The 13,637-nt window shown below is 36.8% G+C and overlaps 2 protein-coding genes across 2 annotated transcripts; both read left to right on the top strand.

Moving 5' to 3' along the window:
* Positions 4,072 to 7,084, top strand: LOC107629917 (5' exonuclease Apollo). Its single transcript, XM_016332858.2, has 4 exons — positions 4,072 to 4,490; positions 5,049 to 5,257; positions 5,603 to 5,710; positions 6,063 to 7,084. The coding sequence occupies exons 1-4, from the start codon at positions 4,199 to 4,201 to the stop codon at positions 6,792 to 6,794; spliced, it is 1,341 nt and encodes a 446-aa protein (XP_016188344.1). The 5' UTR covers positions 4,072 to 4,198; the 3' UTR covers positions 6,795 to 7,084.
* On the top strand, positions 8,047 to 10,816 carry LOC107629916 (G-type lectin S-receptor-like serine/threonine-protein kinase At2g19130). The gene has a single exon (XM_016332857.2). It carries the CDS (start codon positions 8,219 to 8,221, stop codon positions 10,694 to 10,696), a length of 2,478 nt encoding a protein of 825 aa, XP_016188343.1. The 5' UTR covers positions 8,047 to 8,218; the 3' UTR covers positions 10,697 to 10,816.

Below are 13,637 nucleotides of genomic sequence, written 5' to 3' on the forward strand. Positions count from 1 at the left end.
ACCAATAAACTCTAGATAAAATACAAAGAATTAACGAAACAAAACAAAGAGCTGCAAAAAATATATTTTATTTTATTCTTATTTAATGTAATTTTTATTTCATCAATTTCTTTCTTTGTTTTTAGGTATACTAATGCAAAAAGGCACTAAAAAGCAGCAGCATTAATAGCAACACATTCCACCATTATGCTCTATCTACCAGCTCATTTTGTTATAGTCTATTATCCACTAAAAATTTTATTATTTTTTCAATCAGCTTATTTTTAAAATAGAAATAATTATGGTGTCATGCAATACAATAGACCTGTATCAAGTATTTACATTGTTATAGGTGTCAGCTAAAACACAGACTAAGTTTTGCCCGTATAACATTTTCAAATTTTTTTGCCATTATAAAACCCAACCAAAACGCAAGTTGCATTTATGACTTCTTGTCATTTTTAAAATTTTTTGTCTTTGTTTTTAGTCCAAAATACAGGTTACGGTTATAAAAATAGATTTTTTTAAAATAATAAAACGCAGGTTGCATTTTAAATGAATTAAAAAATATTTTTAAAAGCTGCAAAATGCAGTCTGCGTTTTGTATAAAAAAGAATATTTTAATCGAGAGTCTTGCCTATAAATACGAAATTCAATTCAACCGAAGTTGTATCTCACTTGAGTCACTTCTACTCCCATTCCTCTTTCTTTCATATGTTTTATACTTGTGAGTTTTTTGGCAATTAGTTGTGTCAAAAAATCGGGTTAGATGAGGTTGAGGTTATGGAAGGTATTGCAAATTTGCGAGTGTATTATAACGGTGAGATTATAGCAAACACACACAAAGCACTTTTGTTTGTGAACGTCCATTTTCATTTGCTATTCCATGCATCGTGAGTTTTGTAGAGTTGCAAAATGGTCTTTGTGAGAACATACAAAGTCACATTTCGAAAAGGGTGAGCAATATTTTGTACAGAAATCCTGTACAAGTATTTGGTGGGTTAATACAGTTTCAAATAATGTCCATCACTGACGATGCAAGTATGCAGCAGATGTTCTATATTTATCAACAAACCTTAACTCACGTGCCGATGATAGAGTTGTACGTTGAGTTCGAATAGCATACGGGGATGGATGCAGTTGGCGAGGAGGTCAATGTTGATGAGCTCAGGGATATAGATTGGGAAGAAGATAACAACGACAATGAAGAGGAGTTTGAAGCCAACTATGAAGTCGATGACGAAAATGAGGATGGAGACTTGACAAACAATTTGGCGGTGCAAAATGAAGCAGATGCGATTGTAAGCCAGCACCCCTTTGGTGTCCCGTCTTTTATGCGAACTCTGGATCTCGAAGCCATGCATGTCCCGGAATTTTCTGAGTATGCGAATATGGTTATGTTATGGTTTTTAATTAAAGTTACTATTACCATTTAGTTTATTTGCCGTGTCCGAATAACGGTGGTTCGCATGTCGTAGGTGAAGGCAATGTTGCGGCAGAAGATAGTGAGTTTAGTGTCGGAATGGAATTTGGTTATAGAGGGTCGGTGATATTTGCAATCAAAAGTTACACTATCTCTAGAGGAGTTGATTACACTGTGTATGAGTCTGAACCACAGACATTCTATGCGAAGTGCAAGGGTTATGGTAAAGGGTGAGATTGGCTTATCCGAGCTAGCTTGATTCGAAAGAAAGGTAATTGGGAGATCAGGAGATACAATGAAAAATACACGTGCATCATGGGAACGATTTCACAAGATCATGCCAAGTTGGACTCAGACACAATTACAGATGCTAATAGGCCATTGGTTAAAGCAGATCCGTCGATAAAAGTAAAGTCTATTATTGTAGAAGTTCAGTCTAGGTTCAACTACACTGTAAGGTACCGCAAGGAAAGTTTCTTACCAGATTCTGCCAGTATGGTTGAAAGCAATGACTGCGAAAATGTTAAGGTCTTGTGTTCAAATAAAAACGCTCCCATTTACTGTGAGAGTGAGGAGGTTCAAGGTGTAAGAGTTCTCCATCGCGTTTTTTAGAGTTTCTATCCGTGTATTGTAGCATTCAGACACTGCAAGCCATTGGTGCAGGCTGATGACACACACCCGTACGGAAAATATAAAGGTACACTTCTAGTTGCGGTTGCACAAGATGGGACTAAAACATTGTGCCTATTGCATTTGTGATAGTCGAGGGTGAGACGGCAAACGTGTGGGAGATTTTCCTAACCAATTTGCAAAGATATGTTGTTACCATTGATGGCATGGGCATTATTTCTGACTGCCATAACTCCAACGATGCAGCAATAGCTCGTATTAACGGTGCATGGTCACCACCAAGAGCGTGGCACATGTTCTGTATCAGGCACATTGGGTCCAACTTCTTAAGGAGGTTCAAGACTCCGTATTTGCATAAACTCGTGGTTAACACAGGTATTTGAATTCGCTGGTATGGTCTTATTCATAGTAATTTTGTGGCATCTGCTTATGATTGCATGGTTTGCTCAACAGGCTATCCTAGAATGGAATAGGAGTATAATAAAACTATCAAAGGCTTAAAGAGCGGGGTGAGACATATACTCAATCGTGCGATGAGATCGGTGTTCAGAGATGGGCGTTAACATTCGATGGGGTCATCGTTGGGAACATATGACGACAAACTTGGTAGAGTGCATAAATTCTATCCTGAAGGGTGCACGCAACCTTCCTGTGACTGCCAATCTGCCATTTTTAGGTCTACTTTCTATCGACTAAACAAATTGTTTACTCGAAAGAGCACCGAGGCTCATGAGCGTGTCTGCAACGGATTCACGTATTCAGAATGAGTGGGGAATAGGCGTCAGAAACAGTATACGCTCCCACGCCCAAACAAAAAGTAGAACGAGTGGCCCATCCATCTCTTTACAGTTGTATCGTGATGCACGACACAACGATCTATATAGATGTGCAGACCGGCTGGCCCCAACTGTATAGTGAAATCCGGTGGAAATCACGAAGTAGAGGAAAAAACTTCGACTTCAATGAAGTGGTATACTTATCTAGAAACACAACCATTCCTAGCACGCAGAAAATATGAGCCCGGACGTACCACGCAATGGACTCCTACGTGTCACAGGTTTGGTGTCTCTGCACCGCCGGACCCATACAAGATTTACTTTACCCAAGACGTGATCGTGCGGACCGGGCTCTCGACCAAAACAAGTAAAGCAGTTCTCCACAAAAAACTGGTGACTGCTGTCCGTTCTACTTATGACGGGCTCCCCATTAATCGGGAGGCCAAGTATATGTGTCATGTTTTCCAGCGTCATAGTCACTTCGCCGACTAGAAGGTGAAACGTGTGGGTTTTCGATCTCCATCGTTCTACCAAGGCACTCAGTAGTGCAAAATAGTTTCTCATTTCACCTACTCGCAAAACATGTTAAAACCCAACAACTGCTAGTGCCGCTGCAGCTATATCGTTAAACATCTCTGCAGATCAATTTTTTGGGCAACAAATTTCTGATCGCCTACAAAAAAAAATAACAGTGGATGATCTAGATATTTAATACTATGTTTTTCAAGTAAGGTAAAATTACGAACTATTCTTTTTTTTTTTCTTCACTGAAACTGTAAACCTTCACTATATTCTTCTTCCTCCCACACTTACCCTAAATCCTTTCACCCCTCAATGCACAACCCTCCTGCAATATTTCACTCTAACATACCCTCATAGTATAAGTGAAACTCTTGCTTCTTCCGTTTTGTATTTAAAGACCGGCTTCATCATTTTTCTCAATACGTGTCGTACATACAGCAAAGGAGCCTGTCAATTGCAACCTGCATTTGGGGGAATTCTAAACTAATCAAAATGCTAGTCATGTCTGTATGTAGGGGATAAGGAACACATTTCGAGATGTGGAAGTCCCTACCTGCTAATCGCAGCTTGCGTTTTGTAGCTGCTTGCATGTTTTTACTTTTTCGTTTCACACAATACGTTACTATCAAAACATTTAACGATATTTAACCATCAATTTTACATGAAATTAAGTAATTAACTTTACATTATATTCTCCCTAAGAGAATTTTGATTTCTCCTTAGAAGACTATGGCGCCAAAATCAAATAGTTCCCGCCAAAAAAGCCAAGCATTAAAAAGTAGAACCAAAGGCGAAGATAAATAAAACGCAAAACTGTTGGTTTGCATCCCCACCACCACCACCGCCTTCTGCTTGGGCCATTTCTGCAATGGATGAAGCTCTGATATCGGTGGACCGTTGGGCGAAGGGAAGCCAGGCGTACTTCCTGACCCACCTCCACGCCGATCACACCAAAGGCCTCTCTTCCACGTGGTCCCACGCTCCTCTCTACTGCTCCTCTTTCACCGCTGACCTCATTCCCTTAAAGTTCTCCGACTTCGACCTCTCTCTCCTCCACGTCTTCGAAATCGGCACCTGGCAAACCCTCAACCTCATCTCCCGTTCCTCCGGCGCCCCCACTGCCGTCGAATTCATCGCAATCGATGCCTGTCACTGCCCCGGTAACCATATCTTTCCCGTCTCGCTTCTTTCGCTGTTGCACTCTAACTGTTTGATTTATGTTCTGAGTGAGATCGAACTCTTCCGTTTCTTTTCCATTATCAGAGTAGTTAAGCTCATGTTAGAGAATCTGCAGTTTAGTAGTTAGCTATGAAACATTTTGTATAAATTCACAGACAAGCGAAAGAAATAACGACTTTCACATTCTTAATTTTACTTTGTAACACCTGTTTTACTGTTTGGAATTTGACACGTGAAAATAATTTGTGGATCTTTAAGTTGGTGAAATTGGTTGAGTGCAAAATTTTGTCTAGGGTTATGTTTATAACTCTTTACGGAAGAGTTTCATGTAATGGAGCTCTTCCATGAAAATCCCTATTCCATTTTCACTTCTGAACCAACTATACCCTAGCCGTGAAATTTTCAACGTGGAACATGGAAGGGAACTGGAAATCAGGGCAGCGGACTGGAATTTGTATTGAATGGACCCTTTTTGAAGACTGTTTTAATTCTCGTGTTTGAGGACATTGTATGGGTTTGGTTTGGTTGTTTTGGTTAAGGTTCGGTTATGTTGCTGTTTCGTGGCGAGTTTGGGTGCATGCTGTACACGGGGGATTTTCGATGGGAGGTGGGTTGTGAGAGGGCTGCGAAGGCAAAGGAGATGCTTGCGGGTGCTATCAAGGATGATAAGGTGGATGTGGTTTACCTTGACAACACGTATTGTAATCCTATCTATGATTTTCCAAATCGCCAAGTTGCAGCTCAGCAGGTATGGCAGACTCCACTTCCATGCATAACAATTGAAAATGATAACTAAAATGATATTTGCTGAACACAAAAAAAAAAAAAAAAAATGAATGATATAAGAGATACTTGAGAAAACCGAAATTGATTAAATGGATGAACATGTTACATATTCTTGGTTATATATGTATACATTTTGGTATCGGTTATTTCAATGGTCGGAAATAATGTGAAAATGATGTTCAGGATTACATAGGTCAGACAAGTGTTGCTCATAATAGATTTCAGTGAAATTCATGCATAGTTGCATACTCTCAAGTTTTTATTGCTGCTCAATATATCTTGGTTGTTATTTGATTTCTTATTTCAGGTTATTGATATCATTACTTCTCATCCTGACCATGATGTTATTATTGGGATTAACACTCTGGGAAAAGAAGATCTTTTGGTTCAAATTTCAGAGGCGCTTAAGATTAAGGTCTCTTCCTCACAGCCATTCTTAGAGCAAGTTTCAATCAATGATTTTACTCGTGTTAGTGCAGTTAGTGTGGCTCTTTCATACACATGGAAGTTGCCGATTTGTGCAGCATTTTATGATTTGTTACAATATGATGTCTCTTGCACCCTTGCTCTGAATATTTATCTACATGTCTACAACCAAAGCATATATGTTAGCAACATGCTTGCTTCTGTTTTTGTTGTATCTATGCAGTATCAATTTATTATGCTTATCTCATACAAAGTTTTTGCAGTTTTTGGTTGCTACAGTTTGGAGTTAGCATTCTATTTTAGTTTCCTCTTGATTGGTTTGGCTTCATTTTCGATTGCAGATTTGGGTGTGGCCAGAGCGAATGTGGACTATGGATCTTCTTGGTTTCTATGATAACTTTACAATCAACACAAGTATTACTAGAGTGAGAGCTGTTCCTCAGTATAGCTTTAATGTTGAAACTTTAGAGGAACTGAACAGAATTAAGTGCCCAACCATAGGTATTATGCCATCAGGTCTTCCATGGGTAAAGAAATCCCCTCCGAAGACCAAGTGTATTTCACGTGCACATTTGACAGCTCGATGTAAGAAAGCAGAATGGAGTGAAGACGACGATGAGTACGAGCCAACAGGGGATATAGGAGGACCTCCCGAGAAGCTTCACAAGTACATATTTACTGTTCCATACTCTGATCATTCAAATTTTGCAGAGATAATGGATTTTGTGAAGCTTATCAGGCCAAAAAACCTGAAGGGCATTGTGTCTTCTTCATCATGTTATATTGAACCTATGTACTACCTCGGTCTACTTTGTCAAGGCAACCGTCCTTCAGAAGTGTTGAATAGCAAGCTTAAAAGGAAAGCTAGAGCTAAAGTAGCTGGGAGCAACAAAAAACCATCAGGTTCTTATAATGCTGAGTTGGTGAGAAAGAGAAGCATGACTTTGAAGGCCAGGCTTAAGCGAATTCGTTTGAGCAAGCATAGTATACTGAGAAAAGTGCGCAAGGGTGCGAAAATTCCGGATATAAGTGCTGATCTAAAGACCGACAGTGATGGAAATCAAGTGGAATAGACGACAAAGGAAATTGGATATGCATGGTCAGTGCCACAGCTGAAGTTAACGGTGCAAGGTATGGTCAACATGCTCCTTGACACAGCTTGGTAAATTTTCGTTGTACATTTTGAAAGGTCTGTCAATAGCAAGTTTATATGATCATCAGTATACGGTTCTCGATGAATCTGTGCACTCCTTTTGGATGTAGCCTTATTCTCTCTAGATGCAAAAGAAATTGTGGTAAAAATGTTAAGATGAGGTTGTCAATTGATTTAATGGACAATGTTATATATAATTTTGAGGTGCTACTGCCTACTGCTACACAAATCTGAAATCACGCATAATGATGAATGAAATATTTGTTAAATAAAACCTGAATACTGTAAACTATTTAAGCGCAACCCTCCTATAAATCTTATCTCTGTCAAGCCGAGTCTTTAGTTTAAGAAATCTGATGAACGCAAAACTATTCTTTAGAAGAGTTGTAAATAGTTATAATTATTAACAACAAAAGTTAAATAGTTATAATCCCCATGTTTTTGTTATGCGTTAGCTTTTATTGTTAATTTGAACTCTTTTTGTGTTCTATTTAATCCTATTTTTTAATTAATGATAAAGTAAAAATTGTTTAAATCATGTACTTATTTTGAAGTGGAGTTTTGATTTGATCAGCTTTGAAAAACAAAAATGGTATTTATTGTGATAAAAATAAAGTGGATGTACATTTATAAATTGGGCGGCTAAACTTCATATATTGAAGGAATTATTTTTANTAATAGATATATATAAATCATCTCTATTATATTGAGATAATTATATTAATAAATATTAATATTAAAATTATTTATTTATATTTTTTTATTTTATATCTATTTTATCTTCTTTATTTAGTTTACAACAGTATTGACCACAAGTTGTAGTTGTCATGCTTTGTTGTAAGCAATAAATTAAACCGTTAACAATAATAATAATAATAAATCCAGTGTGTTGTAATAATAATAATAATAAATCCAGTGTGTGCAGGACTCCACGGTTTCGGTGACGGTCAAAGCACGCTGCCTTATCATGATTGTTTTTATGAGAATTTTATTATATTATTTTTAATATTCAAACAATTTTTTTTTTTGTAATTATGTAATTTCTTCGTTCTTTTACTTTCCTTTCAACCTTAACAAAATTTTATCAGGAACTGTCTCATGTAACAGAAAAATGCATAACATCTTTTTCATCATGAACGTAATTTAAATATTTAATCAATATGTCCATAGTCCACACATGAACTCCGCGAGAAATTGAATACCCAGCCAGAAGTGTTGACTTAATGACCAGAGAATGTTCAATTTTCCACACTCGGGACATAATACAAGTCATTGCTCTGACCCATTCAACTCTTCATAGTTCAAACCCTCTAACCATAATAATCTGAAATTAGCGTCTTCTCCATGGTAACTTGTGACATGCCATATTGTTTCAACAACATGATGGAGCCATGCTTCTTGCTTTCTCTTTTCATCATCATATGCTTCTCTTTTCACCCTTACAATTCCCATGCAGCTTTGATTTCAATCACTGCAAACCAATCTCTCAGTGGTGATCAAACACTTGTCTCCAAAGATGAAAATTTTGAATTGGGTTTCTTCAAACCAGGTAACTCCTCTAACTACTACATAGGAATGTGGTACAAAAAAAGAGTCTCTCAAAGAACCTATGTTTGGGTAGCAAATAGAGATAACCCAGTTTCTGATAAAAATTCTGCAAAGTTGACAATATCTAAGGGTAACTTAGTACTCTTGGATCAGTCCCAAAATCAAGTTTGGTCAACAAATTTGAATTCTCCAAACTTAGATTCTTTAGTAGCTGTGCTTCTAGATAATGGGAATCTTATACTGAGTGATAGGCCTAATCCATCAGAATCAAATTCTCTATGGCAAAGTTTTGATCATCCAACAGATACATTCCTTCCTGGAGCCAAACTTAAGCTTGATAACAAAACCAAGAAGCCTCAATATCTCACTTCATGGAAGAGCACCGAAGATCCGGGTACGGGCTTGTACTCTTTGGAACTAGACCCTAAAGGAAGCGAAGCTTACTTGATCCTTTGGAACAAAACTGTAGAATATTGGACTAGTGGACCTTGGAATGGTCAAATTTTCAGCGGGGTGCCTGAAATGAGGTTGAATTACATCTACAATTTCTCCTTCCATGATGAACCTGATGAGGCTTACTTCACTTACACGGTGTATAACTCTTCGATTCTTTCGCGGCTCGTGATGGATGTCTCCGGGCAGATCAAGCAGCTTTCGTGGCTGGACAATACACAGAATTGGAACTTGTTTTGGTCTGAACCAAGGCATCAGTGTGAGGTTTACACCTTCTGCGGCGCGTTTGGGAGTTGTACTGAGAATTCTATGCCTTACTGTAATTGTTTGACAGGCTATGAGCCAAGTAATTCATCTAACTGGAACTTAGAGGATTACTCAAGTGGATGCAAGAGAAGAACAAAGTTCCAATGCGAGACGGCGAATCCTAATGGTGGTGCAAAGGACAGGTTTATGGCATTTCCAAACATGGGATTGCCTTCACCTGCACAACATGTAAGTGCTGGGGATGCAGAGGAATGCGCTTCAACTTGCTTAGAGGACTGTTCTTGCACAGTATATGCATATGGCAATAAAGGTTGTGTAATTTGGAATGGTGACCTCTTGAATTTGCAGCAGCTTTCTCAAGATGATAGTAACGGAGAAACCATGTTTCTCAAGCTTGCAGCATCTGAATTTGATGATCCTAAGAGCAGCAAGAGGAGAACCATTGGTGCTGTTGCAGGTGCTATTGGTGGCATGGTGATTATCCTAGCACTTACTCTATTTTTCTTGGTGAGGAGAAGGAGACAAGTTCAATCAGGAACGTTGGTTGAAGGCTCATTGAAGACATTTGGATACAGAGATTTGCAAATTGCTACAATGAATTTCTCAGATAAATTGGGAGGAGGAAGTTTTGGTTCTGTCTTCAAGGGGACACTGCCAGATTCAAGTGTCATAGCAGTGAAGAAGCTCGAAAACATTAGCCAAAGTGAGAAACAGTTCCGGACAGAAGTGAGCACAATTGGGACAGTCCAGCATATCAATCTGGTTAGGCTCCGCGGATTCTGTTCCGAAGGTACTAGAAAACTTCTAGTCTATGATTACATGCCAAATGGCTCCTTGGATTCAAACTTGTTTCATGAGAAGGGATTCAAGTCCAAGGTGTTGGAATGGAAAGAAAGGTACCAAATTGCTCTTGGGACAGCTAGAGGACTGGCTTATCTCCATGAGAAGTGTAGAGACTGCATCATACACTGCGACGTGAAGCCGGAAAACATTCTTTTAGATGCTGATTTTTGTCCAAAAGTGGCACATTTTGGCCTTGCAAAGCTGGTTGGAAGGGAAGTTGGCCAGGTCCTAACAACCATGAGAGGAACAAGGGGATACCTCGCTCCAGAATGGAATTCTGGGGTGCCTGTAACTGCCAAAGCCGATGTCTATAGTTATGGAATGATGCTGTTCGAGTTTGTGTCCGGTAAGAGGAACTCAGATCCCCCAGAAGATGGACAAGTTAGGTTCTTCCCTACATGGGCGGCAAAAACAGCAAGCGAAGGCGGCAATGTGCTTAGCCTTTTGGATCCAAAGTTGAAGGGAAATGCTAACATCGAAGAGGTCATTCGAGTCATCAAAATCGCTTCTTGGTGTGTCCAAGATGATGAGATTCATAGGCCATCCATGAGTCAGGTAGTTCACATCCTTGATGGTGTGTTAGATGTGGCTTTTCCTCCTGTGCCAATATTCCTACAAGCCTTTCTTGAGAACCAAGAAACTACAGTTTTCTTCATTGAATCAGGCTCTAATCAGAGTTCACATATGAAAAGCTCCACAACCTCCTCTTAGGCCAAGGGAAATGCTATGAAACATGAACTTTTCAGTTGTACTTGTAATATGAATATGAATGTAAACTTTGCCATTAGAATGAATGTTATATCATATATGAATGCCTGTGAATCTCTGATATTTTGCAGTCTCTTTACCATGTATCAATATTTTCTCAATTTTCTTGCCGAAAAATTACTCTCTTCCCTCTCACATAACTTGACTACTATTGGTATCAAAGAACTAAAACAAACATAAGTTGCACCCGGGTCATGGAAAATAGTTTGAAAAGTTTGGTTCCATTTAGCTATTGGAATCGAAGAATTAAATGCAACAGCATTTAAAATACCATCAGACTACGAAAGAATACCAAGTCAAGAAAAAGTTTAGTCATAAGTATTTAATTTTAAATGTATATTTAGAGAAACATTCACTTGCTCATGAGTCATGTGCCAGGAAAATTTATCAGTGGAATAGAATCTAAATCAGCTGATACAATATAATTCACATATCAACTCATTAAGAATCATTTTGAACTTGATATAAGCATAAAGCTCATTTTTCACTTGCTCTAAGATTGTTTCCACTTGTCTATTTTGCAGGTACTTGCATCAAGAAAATTTCTAGCATTCTTGAAAATTTAAAATCTTAGTTATTGCACCTCTCTTGGATTCTTAACTCTATTATACTTCTAACTGTTGTTGTGTTTTATGTTAGTTGCATTAAATTAAAGTTATTATATAATGAAATAATGAATTCTACAAATAAAGTACAAAAATATATATATTCATTTAAGTATCAATTTAACATATTTCTTTTAGTAATTTTCTAACAAAATAGAGTTTTTTTCAAATATTAAACTTTTATTATTATATAAATTTATATAATTTTGCTAGATAAACAATATGGGTACGATGTAAACAATGGGTTGTACTTCAATCTCACTAAAATAAAAAAACATTCTACCCCATTTATCCACCACAAACCTAGCCTCTCACCTTCCACCTTTCTCTCCTTTTACCGCAACCGCTTTGCTCCTCCTTTTCTGTCACGCCATTACCAACACACTTCACTGCCGCTGTCCCACTAACTGATTCTTCTCCCATATGTCGCACCGTGCCTGTCCTCCCTGCAACTGATGCCGCCGCTGCACCTTCTTTAACTATACGTCGCGCCGCCCCTGTTCTCCTTGCAAGCAATGCTGCTGCTGCGCGCCTTCTTCTCCCCTCCGTGACGTCGCACAGTCGCCAAGTCAGAGGCCTTGTTCCGCCACTGCTCCAACATTGCACCTCTCTCCTTGCTTCCACACCCGTTGCATCATGTCTTCGCCATTTCCATAGCATGCTGCTTTGCTTCGTTTATCCAAATGGTATGACCCAAATAAACATCTACATCTTAGTAAAAAAAATCATCTGCATACATAGTAAAATAAACGAGCATGTGCATGCAGAATCAAACAAATTAAGTAAAATACCAATAATATACTCAAATATACATCCACTTTAGAATGAAAAGAACTATCCGCATATATATAGTAAATAAACATTTGACTTAGTTGATAAAAAATAAGCAACAAGATAGCAGCTACGGGAGGCACCGGGCCATAATACAGCAGCGGCGCAATAACACAGGATTACGAAAGAGTGATTGTGACAAAAATAAAAAAATTTTTAAAATTATGATTAAACTTAATTAATTTAAAATTTAATTTTTAAAATTAAAATTAATTTTTTATTTTTTCAAATTATTTTGAATAATGCTATACATTCAAGTCTTTTTATGAATTAAGTCTAACCAAATTAAATAATTAAATTTAGAATAATACTATTTATAACTAATTTTTATTAATATTAGATCAATTTAATTTAACTTGTTAATAAAATCATTTGAATGTGTAATATTATTCATTATATTATACAGTCTAATCTGTTTGATAGCGTTTTAGTCTAGTCTAGTTAGACTATTAACTGGGAAAGACCTTGTAGGAATAGGATGCTACACCAGACACAGGATCTTGTGGGATTATTTATTGAAATAAAACCCAATAAATATTTTATTAAGCAGACTTGCTTTGATTACCAGGTATTTAATCCAACGGAGAGCAATGACGGTGTGAACATAACTACATAAGTACTGTATATTACGTTGGATGAAAAAAATATTATCAATTAAAATACTTAAATTTGTATTTGTATGACGTAACATCTACTTTGTATCGACACCAAAAAAAAAAAAAACCATCTAATTTGTATTTGAAAACGAAAATGAAATAGGCTGCCATTCCATGTCTCCATCCTTTCCAATTTTTCATTTACCAAGTCTCCTCAAACATAGTTGCATAACCAGAATAAATAAATATATGAAACCTATTAATTGGAAAAAAATTTCATCACTTTTTTTCTTTAGAAATGATATATACTACATTAGTTTTAATATTCAAACAGACAGATGTATAAATTTTATTCGCCTCATTTTATATTCTTGAGAAATTTTTTGTAACTCAACTTTGACATTGAATAATAAACCAAAGAACATTGTACTGCATACATATGTGTTTTGATAATTAATTCTTAAATATAATTTGAATTAATAATCATTTCTAAAAGCTAGTTAAAATAATAAAGTATTTATACGTCTACCTAAGGGTTCTTTTTTATTTTAAAAAATCATCTTTAGTCTTACTTACACCAACTGAATTAGTGGAAGAACCTTTTTTTTTTATATCAACAAATAAATAGTCATTTCCACATTTAAATGAATATTCAAATAAACTTTGTAATTGTAAGAAAGTGACGTTTTACTGACAGTATGCAAACAAATTTGGATAATAAACGAATAGTTGAATAATTATTTGGTAATAAATATTAAGAGAGTCATTTAATCACGTTGTCAACATAAAGATTATTTAATATTTTCATGTTATAAAAACAACACATGGAACTTTAATTAATATATTATTTAA

Source organism: Arachis ipaensis, chromosome B03 (genome assembly GCF_000816755.2).
Source record: "Arachis ipaensis cultivar K30076 chromosome B03, Araip1.1, whole genome shotgun sequence".
Taxonomy (NCBI): domain Eukaryota; kingdom Viridiplantae; phylum Streptophyta; class Magnoliopsida; order Fabales; family Fabaceae; genus Arachis; species Arachis ipaensis.

What these genes read in the sequence shown, in the direction of transcription:
- LOC107629917 (XM_016332858.2), top strand. Translation starts at nt 4,199, where the DNA reads ATGGATGAAGCTCTGATATCGGTGGACCGTTGGGCGAAGGGAAGCCAG. An exon ending in GCCAAGTTGCAGCTCAGCAG is followed by an intron (nt 5,258 to 5,602) that starts GTATGGCAGACT and finishes TTCTTATTTCAG; the next exon opens with GTTATTGATATCATTACTTC. An exon ending in CAGAGGCGCTTAAGATTAAG is followed by an intron (nt 5,711 to 6,062) that starts GTCTCTTCCTCA and finishes TTTCGATTGCAG; the next exon opens with ATTTGGGTGTGGCCAGAGCG.
- LOC107629916 (XM_016332857.2), top strand. Translation starts at nt 8,219, where the DNA reads ATGGTAACTTGTGACATGCCATATTGTTTCAACAACATGATGGAGCCA.